The sequence below is a fragment of the Egretta garzetta genome, unplaced genomic scaffold (assembly GCF_000687185.1).
Source record: "Egretta garzetta isolate BGI_Z169 unplaced genomic scaffold, ASM68718v1 scaffold221, whole genome shotgun sequence".
Classification (NCBI taxonomy): Eukaryota; Metazoa; Chordata; class Aves; order Pelecaniformes; family Ardeidae; genus Egretta; species Egretta garzetta.
The window spans coordinates 37526-55213 of record NW_009258543.1 but is presented as its reverse complement, the minus strand read 5'-3'; the positions used below and the strand labels follow the sequence as shown (position 1 = coordinate 55213).

At 38.5% G+C, this 17688-nt stretch overlaps 1 protein-coding gene across 1 annotated transcript in view; it reads left to right on the top strand.

Annotated features, from left to right (window-relative positions):
* Positions 1-3124: 3124 nt before the first annotated feature.
* Positions 3125-17688, top strand: part of SERPINI1 (serpin family I member 1) — a 25600-nt gene continuing 11036 nt past the window's right edge. The window contains exons 1-5 of the mRNA XM_009647220.2: positions 3125-3390; positions 5161-5391; positions 8068-8262; positions 9109-9313; positions 17513-17610. Coding sequence (XP_009645515.1) covers positions 3141-3390; positions 5161-5391; positions 8068-8262; positions 9109-9313; positions 17513-17610 — 979 coding nt within the window. The 5' untranslated portion in view covers positions 3125-3140. The remainder of the gene's footprint in view (positions 3391-5160; positions 5392-8067; positions 8263-9108; positions 9314-17512; positions 17611-17688) is intronic.

Genomic DNA, 17688 nt, shown 5'->3' with positions numbered 1-17688 from the left:
ATCAATGCAAACCAATGGGATTTAAGTGTGTACTTAAAAGCTAAGTTTAAGTTTTGTACTTTGTCTTGTAAGAGCACTTCAGTATAAATCTTATTTGTCCACATCTATGTACTTAGTCTGTTTTCTGTCCAACTAAATAATTAAAAATATTAAAACTATTATTTCGCATGAGGAGCTTTTTGGGAGTGGTCAGGAGGGAAGATGACTTTCATTTGTATGTAATTTTTTTTAGTGTTGTCTGATACCAGATATTTTATTAGCATTCAAATAGTCTTACCCCCATGCTAAGCACTTCATTAAGATGTATAAAGTTCCTCTCTCCTTCCTCTCTGCAATTATTTAAGCCTGTCTGGCAATAGCACATATGACAAGGACCAGTGATGGAGTGCTGAATAGCTGCCTCTGCAACTAAAAGGCTGGGGAAATTTCCTTTTGTAAAATTGAAGATTATCTTATGTCTGTTGTAACCTTGTCAGGGCTCAAAGTGAGCTCAAACAGTTCTTGGGGGCGGGGGGGGGGAAGCTTTAGCTATCTGTAATTGCATCCTCATTGAGCAACACAACTTGTTTGCGTAGTTTAAGACGTGAGATTCCCCAGATTTGCAGGCCAGTTTAAAAGCCACGTTGATGCTTTGGGTTCATCCTCAACAAAAGAAGTATGAGCTTCTGCTTAGCTATTTGAGTACCATTTTTGCCACCGATTCAGACCTCCTGAGTGATGTACATTTATAAGCCTTTCTTGCCTTGTGCAGCTTTTGGGACGAGAGACTAATACCTGGGCTCAGTCTATGACAGTGATGTGAATGAAATCTTGCATTATATAGCATTAGGAGAGATGCATGCTCTTGTTTTTTTTTAAATAAAGAAATCTAGAATGCCCAGAATCACAAAGAAAATTGAGAAATCCAGTTATTTTCTATGACAGAAACCTTAATATCCATAAGTCAATAATTATAAATGGACAGGCTAAAAAAAAATAAAAATTAACTGCTATTAAGAAAAGCAGTTATTGGGGAAGTTTGTGGTATGTTGAACGTGTTTTGGAAAATAAAAAGATTGTCTCAGTCTTTATGAAATGAATAGCTGTGGTTGTGGCTCGTCTCAGTCTTTATGAAATGAATAGCGATGGTCATGGCTCAGACTGAAGTGTCTTCCTTTGGGCGGTGGCGAAGTGCTGGATAGCTTTATAAGTGTACAGAAATATGTAGTCATCAAGTAATAAGTACAATATGAAGGTGGTGCTTCAGGCTTATGTGACTTATCCGGTGCCATTCTTCAATAGAATAAGAGCCTTCGGTGGAGGGTTTTGAAATCTTGCTAAGAATCAGAGAAAGATTGATCAGGTAGTCCGGAGAGATGAAGTGATGCCAGCATAGAGGAGGGCTTACTAGAAATTGGGAAAAGGGGCATATGTCATAAGTACACAGAAGCAGTCACGAGCAGGGAGATGTGGGGCAGGGGAGAAACAAGGCTGTAGCTACCGTGTTGCCCTAAGAGCCTGTCCTTGTCCCCTGGAGCATGCATGGTTGCTGCACTGGTTCATCTATTTAATTTTCTCAGTGAAAAAAATAAACAAAAGGCTGATCTGTGGCTAGGGGACAGGAATCTTAACTAGTGACTGCATCAGTTGCTGCCAAGGCACGTAGGTGTACCCTGTTGCTTTTTATATTTCTCAGCTATAAAATGTGCATAATAATGCTTATCTCATGTATCATTTGGTGTTGTGCGAGTTAATTAGATAATGCTGCGTAGTCCTTTGAAGATGAAATGCATAATCTAAATGTTGTATAAAGCCTTCTCAGGGTCTCTGTGTCAGGTATATGGAAACCCATGGTAACTGTAGGCGCGGGAGAGCTGGGAAGCATAAGGCAGAGGCACTTGGGCTGGCTGCATGCAAATTGACTTCAGTCGAGCAACAGAATAGCACATTCACACAAATTTGTCCCATGCTGACAAGCCCCGCAGACTGGCACAACAACATGTAAACAGTTCTGGACTAAAGCTTTTAGTCTTGTACTGTCTAGCCTACTGCTTCAGGAATCTTTGCTTCGTTATGTGTAAATGCTTTGAGATACTGTAATAAAAAATGAGATACTGTAAATGGCAAAGAGAAGGAACTGAAATGCCAGGTTTGGTGGCTCGGTATGTCTGACCCACCACACTTGGCAGTAATGGGTCATATGCCGAGGTGGCGTGAAGTTTAAAGGAAAGATGGAAGGGTGGAGACATACGCTGCTCCAGGAGCTGGAATTTTAATGTCTATAGTTGTGTGATGAGCTAAACTGGGATAAGAGTGAGAACTGTTGCTTACTGAAGCAGTTTAGCAAAGCTTGGAGGATGGATTAGTCAAAAGCATTAGTGCTAACCCTTTTTTCTACTTAGTTTACTTTCTTGTTTCCCCTGTTGGATCTTTCTCGCTGGTGTATGCAATAACTTTATCCTCTAAAGATGTCTGGGCAGGTGTTGTCTCTTAGCCTAGCATAACTCCCTAACTTCACCATTATTTACTAACAAAAGGGATTTCATTTGGTAACTAAGGCAGGATTTATTTTTCTTTCAAAGGATTTTTGGCTGCTTGCCAGGTGTTTTGCAACTGAGCAACATCACGGTACATTTCGTTTGTCACCGGTGTCAGCAAGCTCTCTTACAGTGCTTGAAATAGTTTTATGAGTTTGGGGCTTAGATAAATAAGTTGCATCTTACTGGAAGGTCAAATGAAAGAAATGTGGATTTGTAGGTCTCCTTGGTGAGAAAGTACAGAACTCCATACTAATTCCAGATCAGCATTGCTTAACAATGACAAACAGCAAAATCAAAAAGTAAAAGTAGGCAAGACATTGCTAGGTCTTTGAGGTCCCTTTCTGTAGAAGCCGCGATTTGTTAATCTGTTGCTGAACGATTTCAAAAGCATGAAGTCACATAATGAAGTAGGTTATCTTTTTTGAAAATAGATCTTTGTTTCAGTTTGAACAGTGTATATATTAGTTTCTCCTCCAAATAACTGAATTGCACATTGAACTCTAACTAGTTTTTTTTCTGCACAGATGACTACTCTTCTTTTATTATATTATGCTTTTATTACTTAAACAAGGTTAACTTATTTTCTCTAAAATTTTCTTGCAGATCTTAAAATCTCAAGACATGTATTTCCTTGGACTGTTGTCTTTGCTTGTTTTGCAAAGCAAAGCCTTCAAGACAAATTTTCCTGATGAAACCATTGCTGAGCTTTCTGTGAATGTTTACAACCAGCTGCGAGCTGCAAGAGAAGATGAGAATATTCTTTTCTCTCCTCTGAGCATTGCGATAGCCATGGGAATGGTAGAGCTTGGAGCCCATGGAACCACTTTGAAAGAAATTCGACATTCCTTGGGTTTTGACAGCTTAAAAAATGGTAAGGCTTATAGTCACGTTTTACTATGGGGCTTTTTGTCTTAAAGAAACAGATGGCAATGCCTGAACAACGATAGAAGTGGTCTGGTCATGTCTGTGGGTTATTAATCAGGAGGCTTCTTGGCATCCTGTTTGATGGCCTGAGCATGCCGAAGCATGCTTCAGTGGATTCTGCGTAAGCTGGGAGATGCTAACGTACAATCCTGGCTTTGACACCTGAATCTTAAGCAATTGCAGTTAACTGTTGATCTTGGCTTTCATCTGCAAAATAAGCATGCCTTTGCCTCAAGAGTTGTAAGAAGATTTTTAGGAACATCCTTTTTAGGGATTATAATGAAACCTGAAAAGGAAAGCACTAGTTTTAGCAATATTGCTTAGAAGAAAGTATGAAAATCTTAGTATTTTAACTGGAAATACTTTGACACGACTTCTTTGGTTCTTGTAGGTAGAACCTGCAGGTTCTTTACCCTAATTCTATGTTGCCAGTGTTTGCATTGCATAACGTCGCATACAGATATACAAGCTAATTCAGGCAATACAAGCATCTTGGCTGTTTCAGCATGATATGCCATGTGTTCCCATCAGCCTTTCTGAGAAACAGGATTCATTTCTTTATCAGAGAGCAGTACTACCACATGGTCCTGTTTGTAGTATGGGATGAGCTAAGTCATGCGTCAGGATGTAGGGCTGTGGAGTGCAAGCCCACTCTGTTAGTGCAGGCAACTTTAATATGACTGCAAATGGGGGAGATGAGACAATGGAAAAAAATTACTTTGAAGAGGCAATTTCTATGAATTTTGATGTCAAAGTAATTGGTTTGAAACATGAATGAAATTTCTCATTCATATAACATACTAGAATTTAAGTCTTCAGTGAAAGGACCTTGGAGAAGGATTTCTGAATACAGTGTTCAAGATGTGTTCAGCAGTACCACTGCACAGATGATACCTCTCTGTGGAGATTACAGCACATACTTAGTTCTACAGTTTGTCTCTAAAACATTGATAATTTGTCCCTTAGCTATAATTGAAGAAGTTACGCAGTTGATTTGAGCTGGGTCAATCACTGTTCTTGCATGTGAGTGATATTCAGTGAAAGTGTTCCAATGTTTCTGCTTTGAATATATCATTGCATTCAATTTTTAAGTTATTTTTACAAAAAAATATTAGGAACTTCAGCTTCTGGTAGACAATGCAACAGTACAAGCTTCCTATCTTAAAGCAGACTCCTCTAATACTACTCAGGATTCCTCATTACCCAAGCAAGTGATTCTGTACTACCCCATGCGGGATCCTGGGAAATTCTAGACCTGGGCTGGTTTGGGGTTTTTTTGCAGGGAGAAGTCTATGGGGAGGTCCTTAGTTTCAAAACCTGAAGTTCATTTTTCCTTAAACAGCTGGTGTTTAGAATGTAACGAAAATTCTGTTAAGGATTTGTTGTGGCAAGACATAGTGTGACTTATTAGAATAGGTTTTTTTAATTATTCTTCTGGTGTTGAAAGGACTACCATTGATAGCTTTGTCTGTGATGGGATCCAAATGTCTTGTTAATTACGCTAATTATAGGTAGTAGAAAAACAAGCTCTAAATGAAATGTTCTGCCTTGTAGATTGTTCTTTCAGATCTGAAGGTGTGGGTAGGTTTAGAAACAAGTTTATTAAAAAAAAAAAAAAAAGACTTTTTTCCCATAAAATGTCTTTGTGAATTTCCAACAGAAAAAACATGGAATAATTTTCTTTTCTGAAACACTGAATCTGTTTTTCTTTCCTCAGGTGAAGAGTTTACCTTCTTAAAGGACCTTTCTGATATGGCAACTACTGAAGAAAGTCATTATGTTCTGAATATTGCTAACTCTCTCTATGTGCAGAATGGATTTCATATCAGTGACAAATTTCTGCAATTGGTGAAAAAATACTTTAAAGCTGAGGTAGAGAACATAGATTTCAGCCAAAGTGCAGCTGTAGCTACCCACATCAATAAGTGGGTGGAGAATCATACAAATAGTAAGTCCACGTGATTCTTTTATATACTTCCTGCAGTAAGTGTTTGTGTTTCCAAAGTCATACAGTGTTGTTGAATTGTTGCCTTGGCTTTTATCTGTTCTGTTTGTGGCTGAAGTATCTCTTCCCATGAAAAGAATTCTAGTATCAGCTCTTTGTGGAATTATTTTTTTTCCCCTGTGCAGGGATGATCTGTCTTAAGTAATACTAGCCACTGCTAATCATGTGGTAGTATCTGTCTGAATATTTTTTTTCCCCATCTTACTCTCTTAAAGTACCTGTAACATTTATTGAAGAAGAATGTTTTAATGGTAGGCATTTTAGCATTTTAAAACTGCTTTTGGTATTAAATAACAAAAAAAAAGTAGGTAAGAATTGTTGCTGACTGCAGTTAAAGTTGTCTACAAAGGGGTTATTGGCCTATGCTTTGGATGCATGGAATATCACCGGTTATCTGTGGAACTTACAGGTGCAAGGTACTGAGAAATAGAATACTAAGGAATACAAAAGATAAGTTTAAACCACAAAATCAGACCCTGTAATTTAATCTTTTCCAATGTAAGAAAACTAGGTAGCATGTTGAGAGAGTAGTTGATTTTTAGGAAGACTGTCAACAGAGTTTCACAAGAAAAAATTGCAGCAGGAGGAGTAAGCACAAAATTACTGATGTAAATATGCATATTCATATCTGCATGACGTAGTGCTTGCTTTGCTTGTGGAACCCCAAAGATGTGGCATTTTCTGAATGCGTGCGGAGTCTCAAGGTATGGGAGTGAAGTTAGTCCTGTTGATAATCTCATTCTAGTTCATCTGGCGCACTCTGGAGGTTGATATTTTAAGAGTAATTCAACAGGGATCTGGCTCTCACATCAGTCGTACCGCTGTAAATTTGAAGGTATCAGAATCCCCTGTAAGGAATTAACACATCGCCATGTAGTCTGAGCTTTTAAGAATCTATAATGCTTTATGGAAATGTATGGCATCAAAGTGGAAAACCACTTCACATAATGCTCTTTCCATTTTGGAAACGATACGTTTTTTTCCAAGGGAAAATGGCAGCTATTACAGTTGTAATAAATTCTGCCCTTTATCTCAAGCTACAGAAATAGAGGGAACGTAAGTGATGTAGCAGATTGCAGAGCGTTTTCAGAGAAACGTGGTGTGTCTCTGAAGGAAAAGTAAAATTCTCTTCTAGAAAGAACAAGTTCTCCTGCTTAATACCCTGCCGCATGTGCTGCCCAAGCTCATAGCCATTGCCCTGGAAGGAGCTGTGCAGAGCTAACGAAGGCAGCTGTGGGTCTCTCAGCATTGGGTTGCGATAGTAACAGTCCCTCAGCCTGGTCCCTGACCACTGGATCTTGTTCTCTCCTGCCTGCCAGCTCTGACGGAGGCGGCTCATTTTCTCATTAGGAAAGGGGTACAAGGCAGGCAGGTTTCCAATTCCAGCATGTTAAGCATGATGGGAGGCTCGGAGCAGAAAACATAACTGTCAAAGGTTTCTCTGGCCAGAAAAAATTTTAACGTACATTAGTGTATTAACAAGAAGTGGCTGAAAAACATAAGGGAATATGATGTACCAAACAGAAAAATTGGAAGTGTATTTATCCTTAATTTTCCTTTTTTTTTCCAACCACAGAAAGTGAGTGTTGCAGTGTGGGTCACATCTCATTTCTAAGAATGTTCTAGATAAAATGAAGTACAAACAGCAACCCAGAAGAAATACTGCCCTATGATACACTCATTTCACACCCGTTAGTCAGTGTCATATGCTTCAGAAAGCAGAATTAATCTGTATTTTAAACCGTGGATTAAGAAGTAATAATCAGACTGAGGAATGTGTTTATTTTAACACCTTGCATTGCAATGTCAGTTAAAAATAGAAGTGAGCAAGACAGCTATCTGAAGTAGGCTGTAATTCTTCAAGAATAGTGACAAATCTGGTCAGCGCACCAAATTTAACAAACTCAAAATTATTTTGCTGAAAAGCAAGACATTTAAGATGAGCTAAAGCACGTAACAGACTGTTTTCTGATGTAAATGACTTATTGAGGAGTAGGAGCAAAGCAGCTGCTATGCTCAGCTGACATACCTCCCATGAACAGAGCAGATGCTAGGTGTTTTTTCTCTTTTGCTTTTCAAGAGCTAATGTCAGTGGAACAAATGCTAGGAATGTACGGGATTTTTTTTTATGATCAGTCCTTTCTTGGAAGTCTGGACATTATTTAATTAGAAACTGAATGCTTCCTTTAAAATTGGCCCAGGTGGTGTTCCGGTGGGTATACTTATACACTTTAAATTAAGCACCCATTTAAGTGCTGCTTTGGATTGGAGCCAAAGTTTGTAGAAGTTCTGACCTGAAGAGGATAATGCTGAACTGTACTATAGCACCAGTGGAAACATTCCTCATGTGACCCCTTTTCCACTTCCTTTCATGGTGGGGTGTATTTAAGTAGTGATCAAGAAACAGTTGACTAACATGTACTCGGTGGAAGGGTTTATGCACCTACGCTGTGATTTGGGTTTACAAAACACTGGCAGTTTAATTTGAGATTTAATGGAACATCTGAATTGGAAATCGTGTTAGTACAGCTTTTTATTTTCTTGCATTTTTCAAGCTGTCTTAAGTTTTGATTTAATGCTCAATTTGACATGCAGACTGACAGTTGGTTTTCCTCTTAGATATGATCAAAGATTTTGTGTCTTCAAGAGATTTTGGTGCTCTAACTCATTTGGCTCTCATCAACGCAATCTACTTTAAAGGCAATTGGAAATCACAGTTCAGACCTGAAAATACAAGAACTTTTTCTTTCACTAAAGATGATGAAAGTGAAGTGCAGATTCCAATGATGTACCAGCAGGGAGAGTTTTACTATGGTGAGTTGGAGCTTCAGCAATTTAAAGCTAGTAAATCTTCCCTTAATAGTTTTGTTGCAGTAATACTCATTTGTATTGTTGTCTGTTCTTTCACCTAGAATTTTAAATGTGGTTTTTGCCCAGTGAAGGGACTCTGATTTTAATGTCTTTTAGTATTGTGTGTGCTTATGTATTATAACAAGATAGCAGCACTTACAATGACCTCTTTCTTGATTACTTTTTTAGGTATGCGTTTGGTGCCACTTAGTGGATTTCAGAATGTTTATCCATTATATCTAACCTCCTTACAATTACTGAGCTAGTCCTGCTTCTCACTATAAAATATTTTTCTTGTGTTGTGCTAAATATTAAAATGAATACTATTTGCCCGTTACTGTTGTAATATCCTTAGAAAGGTAAAATAGGGGTTCTCTAAGCAGCAGAACTAATGGTTGTTTTTCTCTTGAGCTTGAACTCCAAGTGGGTTCTACAGTGTCTAGCATGGGCAGTGTTTTGCTGAGTCTCGTCACTGACATATTATCTCTCCTGAATAAAAAAACCTCTGCCCATTTCCATTGAAGTCTTGGCAGCCTTGACAACTTTTAGCTTTCTCTCTATCTATCCAATGGAAGGATAATCTACAAACTGTGTGATGGCATAAACTTGTTTAAGAAAGCAATGTAAACCTCAAATCCTATGATGAAGAAACTAATACAAATTTTATACAGAATAGAATAAAGCGGGTCATTTTTGTCTCTGGTATCTAATAAATACTGCCTAGTATTAACCTTCCATTTTCCCCCTATCTCCAGTGAAAAACAAAAGAAAATACTTCTAATAGCTTTTTTTGCTGTTTTTCTTTTGTAGGAGAGTTCAGTGATGGCTCCAATGAAGCAGGTGGTATCTATCAAGTTCTGGAAATACCATATGAGGGAGATGAGATGAGTATGATGATCGTTCTTTCCAGGCAGGAAGTTCCACTGGTCACATTGGAACCACTGGTCAAAGCCTCGTTGATTAATGAATGGGCTAATGCTGTAAAGAAGCAAAAAGTGGAAGTGTATTTACCAAGGTGAGAATATGCCCCCTTGTAATAGAAGGGGAAAGACTGCACTCAGATGGATTGGAGTAGCAGAGTAGGTAAAACTTGGACACCTTGTCCAAGGCTGCAGTTAGGTAGCACCCTTGCTTTGACAAGAAGGGGGGCGTGCCATGCGGAGTGATGGTTGTTTGCGCAACAGATGAACGCTGCATTTGCACTCCTTTCATATGTAAGCTCCAGAAAGGAGAATTTCATCATCAGGAATAGATGCACTCTGAATGATGTTCAGAGTATTGCAGAACTCATTATGGATAAGTTCCATTTAGATGGGAGCCATAGAAATATTGCAAGTCTGAATTAACAAAAGCTAAAACGTTTCATTTAGGTCCTAATTAGATTTCTATGTGCTGCTAATTTAAAAAGTTCTAATGGTGTGTGTCTGTGTAGATACAAATGGTTGAGTGTTGAGAGGTAATTCCAGTCAATTTGTGTCTTTTGTCTTTTTTTTCGTAGTTGTAATAAGTACTGGTTTCTTTTTCCTTAGAAGAGCAATAGAATAACAAGACGTTATCACCAGAAGGGATGAAACTTCTGTCAGTTCATTTGTAGACATAAGTTGTGTGTGCTCAGTGGCGTATTTACTCACATATACCACGTAGTTATCTTCCCTAGAATTCTATTTCATCTGCCTTCAAATATTTTTCATTTATTGCCCTACACTTAGTAACTGAGTTGTTTACTACTAAATGTCACTAATAACGTATAGCTGGATCATGATGTCCTTCAAGTGATTCATAATGATTTCATTGCAGTGTTTATATAAACAATATGGCACAAGTTTGATGTGGATCACTTCTATTTATTTTACTTTTGTGGCACTGTGCAGCGGGTACACGGCAGCAGAAAAAATAGACTATAGTGAATCCTTTTCATCATTAAAATAGTTCTTTGTTTTCCAGGTGGCTTGGAGACTTGAGTTTGTTATATTTCACATGTAAAGAGCAGGGCAAGAATCCCTGCAGTTTATCAGCTTCCCTTCCAAGCCAAAGACCACTTTCAAGAAGCTAACTGCAGCCGAGCACAATAAAACAAAGCTAGTCAGGATAAATTAGGTTGAGATGGACTGGTGCTGTCAGTGTGCCCCAATTCCAGCTGGAGATGGAATTCCACTCGCTTTAAAGCTGTTATGCTTGGAGTCAGAGTGGTAAGGGAGCAGCGGCATTTTGGGGCTATTTTTCTCTGCTCGTAGTAGGAGTTCCTCTCTTTTTTTTAAGTAGCATTTCCTTTGAAGAAGCAGGGAGAACAGCAAAGGGCTGCATTGCAGGTTTTATGCAAACTGAACCTACTGTATGCTATTCCTGTGATTTTTTGTTTGTTTGTTTTTTCTCTTGGAACTTCAGGTCCCAGGAGCTTTAGTATTAACACTCCACTAAGAGACAGGGGAGGGGTGTTTCTCCTAGGTTATTTCTCGTGTTGGCTTGGGCAAACCTTGCCTAGATGTTAATGAGAAGTAAAATATGAGGATTCGTCCATCCCTTAAGCTTTCCTTTTATAACTGGAGCACTTCACAGCCTGTGGATCAGGTGCTGAAGTTGGACATCTTCTCTCAAAGAATTTCTAGAGTGTGAGATCCACAACAGAAGTGTCTCTCCATCGACTATATAGGGAATCTGTGAAAACTAGCTTCCACATTTAAGAAGCTTAGGTATCCAAAATTAAATACATGAAGGTAATTGAAAACATATTAATTATGTTTATGACTTGAATTAAGTTTATGGAGGTAGTTTTGGCTTTTGTTTGCTTTTAACCAAAAGCAGAGACTCCAGGATTCCCTGTAGCCAAGTTCTCAGACGTGAGTTTAAGGCTTAGGTTTTGTGTGGTCATGTAATGTCTCTATTCCATCCTTAGGCTACTCATCATGCCTGTTGCTCTTATCTAAGAACCTTAAAGAACTTGGTAAACATGTGTGAATTAAGGCTATACAAAGGCAAAGCAGGTAGAACCAGGTGCTGATTACCTTCAGTATTTTCAGATTATAAAGATAACTATCATGAGCTTGAAATTCCATATAGTGATACTGCACTTCCCTTACAAAAATTCCAAAGATGAATTGCATGCTCCCAAGGTGTTGTATTTCCATTAGGGATTCAGAGGTGATCTGCAGGATTTTATCAATGCTCTAAATAAACACTTCATAAATATTTTATGCTCTGACTCAGAAAGGCGTGTTATGAAATGTGGCCTGCAGACTCTGTCCACTGAGAAATTGAAAGCAGCAGTGGAATAAAATTAAATTTTTATATCCTGAAAGATGCTATCCAATTATAAGTGAACATTTTTTAAACTTATACATTTGTAATAGGACCTGAATGACTAGCCAAAGCAGAGTTAATCACAACTTTCCAATTTCTGTCTGCATTATCTGTGTGCAAATGAAATTGTGTATTATTCCTCTTAATAGCAAAGGGGACATTTGTACAGAATTGTTAAATTATACTTTCTCATTTTCATTTCCAAATCATTGTTTCCAGCTTAACCCAGACTAAAGTGATCAACATTTTAATCCACTTTTTGCATAGGAGTGAAACAGACCATGAATCTAATTTACAAAGCTGTCTCTAACATAAATTATTTGAAGAGCATAGGAGGAACTAGTACAGTCTGCACTAACAGTGCTACAGTCTGCATCTCCTCTTAAGGAGTGCACCAGTATGCCTGGCTCTCTGTGATGACCTTCTTGCTTTTTTTTGTATATTTAAAATGTCTTAAAAGATGCCTTAGACAACGTTGAAATAAGTTTCTTTAGCTGAAGGTTGTTTTCTCTCTCAAAAAAACCCCCAGCAAAACAACAAACCAACCAATCAAAGAAACCCCCAGACAATATATCTCTCTTTTTTAAAATGCTCTTTAGAGTCCCCTTTTCAAGAGGAATAAGCCAGTGCTGATCATTTTTGAGATACAGTGATGGAAGAGGCATAAATATGTTGCACTGAAACACACGCTTAGCCAACTTCTGCAGTCCGTATTTAGCCCTGGATAGAAGGACCTTGCCAGAGAAAGAACCATAACCTGCTTTGCTTCACCTGCTCAGAGCAGCTCTATGGATTTTTTTGTTTGGTTTTGCTGTCAGTGGTGGGGTTTTGTTGCTTGCTTGTTTGATTTCAGGCTATTGAATCATGCAGGCTAGTTCTAGTACCTCAGGACAACCTAGCTGAAATTCCAAATGAAATAATGGAATTGGAATCAGCTGGCAGCTTTGTATCGTAGGCTGCTTGCTAGGTTAAAATAGTGATTCAGATCCTGAGGGCCTGTCCTCCAAGCAAGAATATTGTTGATCTCAAGCAATGAAGCCATTCCTTTGTTTGCTTTCTGTTCTTGCAGGATGTAATGTATTAGAACCAATCTGAAAACCTGGAATTTCTTTGTTTTGCTTGTTCAAAACTCGTAGTAATTTTTGAAATTGTAGCCTCTGGGATGAATAACACTAGGCTGTAGTTCATTTCTCTTGTATAACTAGAAAGTGTACCATAATCCTTGATTCTGTGTATCCTGAGCATTGAAGGACTTCACAAAAAAATTCAGCATTTCAGAAGGGTTGGGCAGCATCGTACCAGATGAAGGCATCCTTTTTTTTTTCCTGTCTTAAAAGTCTGTAAAATAGAAGAAAGATGGCCTGATATGGTATGTTAAAATTAATGGTCTACCCAAACCCGAGAGGTTCAGATGTGTAACTAAGGAGACTGTCGATGATGTAAATGCATCGTTTTAATTTAATGCTTGTGTAGCTTATAAATTTCATGAAAATATCATCATTCTCTGCTAAACTCTCCAGAGAACTGTTTGTTAGTTTCTCAGTCGAATTGTACTTCCACAGTCTCTCATTCTGTTCTTCATTTCATATGGAAGACATCCAAAGACGGTGGAAATCGAGAAATATTTTTGTTCAGCTATTTGGACTGCATTTCACATGTAGGAAGCGGAGAGACTTTACAAATGAACATTGTAAAAATATAGAGCTAACTCATGTCCTCTCTTTTCCTTGACTTTGGCTAACAGCTGATCGGCAGAATATCTATCCCCTATCACTATCTTTCTGCTCAGTGCTTTCTAAGGTGGTCTGTAGAAGCAAACGTCCATGGAAATGTGTGTTGGTGAACCTTCTAGAACTGCTTAAGTACAGAAGCTCATCTCTTGACTCAGCAGGCCGATCTTTCTGTTTCGGTTCTAGTCCTATGGTGACAATACCTCAACTTTTCTTCAGTGTCTGAGCTTTCTCAGACTTCCCTTTGTGGTTTTTAATGCTCCCAGTTGTAACTATTCCATGACTTCTGATACTGAAGTACTGGAATTGATTTTTTTCATAGTATTTTTAGCATCAGAAGAATCTAAAAGATCGTGGAAAAAAATATGACCATCTGGTTCATTATATGCGCAAAACACTGCAAATAACCATGTCTCAGGGCCAGTATCATGTAGCTTGGCATTTCCAAAGTCTGGAGGTACAGCAAATGCCTGGCTTGGGAAATGAGATTGAATGTCTCTTCTGTGTTCTAGGTTGTCAGCTTTGATTGTGAATACCTGCATCACCGTCTATAAGGAATGCAAAGACATCCAAACATGACTGGAGGATAACTCATACTGAATGCTTACATCTGTTTGCATAGCCTGAAATTATATTTCAAAGCGTAAAGTGGCCCTATTATTTTTCAAAAGAGGCTAGTTCTGTTGTCAGACCAAAAATACTTGAAATATCATTGATAGTAGCCTATCCGTAACTCTTGCTGCTCTTCAGAGCATGTGAGAAAGGAGGGGAGACGCTACGCTGAATAGTGGTTCAGAGTGGGGTTTTACCATATGACAGAACTAAAAGAGCAGAAGGGAAGTAGAATCATAGAATGTTTTGGGTTGGAAGGGACCCCCAGAGGTCACCCAGCCCAACCCCCCTGCAGGGAGCAGGGACACCTTTAACCACATCAGGTTGCTCACAGCCCCGTCCAACCTGGCCTGGAATGTTCCCAGGGATGGGGCCTTAATGAAGCAATCATTTTTAGTTTCATAAAGGGACAGTTTGGTATTTATACAGCTTATGTGATATTTTTAGTCTACTTTGTTTGTTATAGAAAGCAGGAATTTACTCTTCTAGATATTGTGGAGACCTTCACTCATCCATCTGTTCAGCATTTGCCTCTCCAGAGGTTTCTGTCAGAGCTATAGCCTGTACCCAGTAATTAAGCGACTGCTGCTATTGTTCATGTAGGTATTCTTTAGTGATGGAACCAATCAACTTGTCTGCATTTTCTTTTTTTTAGATGCTTATTCAGCTGGGTGTTCATGGTTGGTTTTTTTGGGGGGAGTTGTGTCAGGTGTCCCCCGCTCCCCCTCGAAAAAATCTCCCAAACTTCTTCCTTGATTAGTATGCAAAAGCATCTTCTCTCATGCGTTCTCTCTAGATCACAATTCATTGCGTAGCGGATAAGTGTGTTTCCTGTCTAGTGGTCCAGAGACTGAACCTACCTGATTTCCACTTATAATGATTCTCTGCAGTTTGGAAAAATGGGTTTTTTTGCATTATTTTTCTTATTTGGACATCAAATATTGTTTTTCAAGCAGACTTTTCTTGCTAGTGTCCTATCCTAATACTCTTTACTGGTTTGACGGTGCTACTTAATAGCTAAATTGTCTTGAAAGCTTGATACATTTAATACTAATTGTGAAATAAAAAGGGGAAAATGCACCACTCTGAAATTTTTATGAAATGCATTTTAACATTAATTTGCCTTTTCCACATGTTTGTAAGGTAGGTCCAGTTGGATGTGTTTCTTAAAAATGTTCTAGTATATTTATAATACAGAAGGAAATATTTCTGGATTTATTCAACGTGCACAGACAGAACCTCGGTACTGTTTAACTCGAGTTAACTCTGGCATCAGGAATCAAGTCTTAATTCATCTTTCTTAGGGTTTTTACCAAAGTCCCTAAAATAGATCTGGACTTACAAGTGTGTAGTGAGAGTAAAACCGGTCTCTAGTTTTGGAGCCTGTAAGCCAGTGGGAAATTTGAATGAATGAGAAACTTGCAAATTTGTCTCTCAGCTTAAAGCTAAAATTGTGCAGAAGGTTTTGTGAGCTCCCTGCCTGTAGTTTTTGAGCAGTGTGAGTGTCCACAGCTTTCTAAAAGGAAAGTGAGTGATGATACCTCATGAAGAAAGCTAACAGGATGCATTTCCCTTTCCTACAGTCCTGTTGGCTGTTTTCTGGTCATCTCATCCGTGCGCCTACATCTCATTCATTAAGATTCATTAAGATTGCCCAGAGAGGTAGTGGAGGCCCCATCCCTGGAAACATTCAAGGCCAGGTTGGATGGGGCTCTGAGCAATCTGATCTAGTTAGCAGTGTCCCTGCTCACTGCAGGGGGGTTGGACTAGATGACCACTAGTGGTCCCTTCCAACCCTAAACATTCTATGATTCTATGATTCTAAGATAATACCAGCTTTTTTTTTTTTTTTTTAAATGCTGCCACACTGATTGATGCAGAATATGCCAGAACACCATAAGCTTTCTCCGGTACATAAATCTTTGTTAGTCTCTTCTGATTCTTTTGAGAACTGCCAAAACAATAAAATCACAAGAATCAGTTCCGGTGGTTTTATTCCAGGCATATCTTGGAATTAATCTAGATTTGCAGTGCCACCAGTGATTTATTGATCCTGAACAACCTGCAGATCTTATTTTAACTTGCATAAAATTCTTCTCTGGGTAATGACTACTATCTATTCCATCATAGATTTTTGGCTTCTTATGGCATTTCTAAGTTCGTTATGAATGTAGATTGTGTATTGGATTTTTCTCATTCTGTGTAAATGTTGTAAGTGAGGAAGATCCACTTGACTCTACCCAGTTGTCATTTGATATCCAGATTATTCTTTTTCGAAGCTGCCAAGGCTTGTACGTGCTGAGGTATCATACATCTGAGCTCTTCATCAGCTCTTCTCTGCTCAGAGTTCTGGCCTCTGGCCTGTAATGTCTTCTGAAAAGAACACGTTCCTCCATGTAGTCAAGGAAGTTTAGTCCTGAAAAATAATTATTACAAGCAATTGGCACAGAAGCACATTTTATTTTATTTTTGGTTCTAGCACAGGTAAGACCCTTCACTTAAGGACTGCGGTGTAATTGCAGGGTTGTTTCTGACCGAATGGCTTGCTGGAGAAACTGTTATAACCAGTCACTGTCAGCATAATTTGTATCACTAATAATTCTTTGGGCATTCTACAGAGAACCCATAACTAACCCATAACAAACATTTATAATTAGTCTCTTGTGTTTGTAGAATTCTGGTATTTTCTGCTTGGGGCTGCCATTCTTGTTATTATTACAACATATTTCTTTGTTTCTCCAGCTGTCCAGTCTGTTTCTAGCCATACATAAAGGACTTGAGCCTTTTTTTGTCGTACTGGCACCAGGCATAATTTTTGTAATGTTCGAAAAGAAGTCTTTGTAAATGGAACAAGCTTTTGCCCAAAATTTTGCCCTCGGAATTAGTCTCAATTTGTTTTTCCAGCATAGTAACATAGCCTAGAACATGGCTTTGCAAGATAACCCTGAAATCCCGCCAGGTTGTACTCACACGTGCATTTGTGCTAACAACTATTTGTTTTCCCTGTTCTCTGCTCACAATCAAAACCCAATTAAAATTTTGCCACCAGAGTAATCAGACGTTGAGTCAGAAATGCTTTATATTCATGTTCATAACTGCTGGTCTATGCTTATACTGTCTAAAGAAAAATGCAGTATCTTTCTTACTTTACTACTCCTCCTTTGCCAACAGCTGTCTATGAAGCTTGTGCTGTCCTTTGCCTTATTTGATATTCTTTTCTCGTGTGTGTACAATTAAATTCAGTTTTCATAGTGAATCTTCTGTGTAAAAAGTAAGCATTTACATTAGCTACTGCATCATTTTGCCCTGAGGTTTTATGGTCGGGGACTGTACATTCCATTAGCATATTTTTTGATTGCTTCTGCATTAAAAAAAAAATCCACCTGTGAAAGTAAACTAATTTGTAAGCATTTTTGTAGAAGGTACATTATGCTATACTACCAGTGCCGAATCTCCTACTTTACATTATTTACCTCGGTGTTTCAATTGTCATTACCTAGAAATTTTGACCTTTTAATAACAGTAAGTACTGCTTCCATTCTGGGCTTTTTGTAATTTTCTATTACGTTCTCCAGGTTCACAGTAGAACAGGAAATTGATCTGAAAGATGTCTGGAGAGGTCTCGGAATTACAGAGCTGTTCAGCAGTAATGCCGACCTCACCGCGATGTCTGGTAAGAGGTTCTTGCGTGGTCTCTCAAGGTATATGAGGGAGTACTAAAATCACTTAAAGATAACCAACGAGCTCTTCC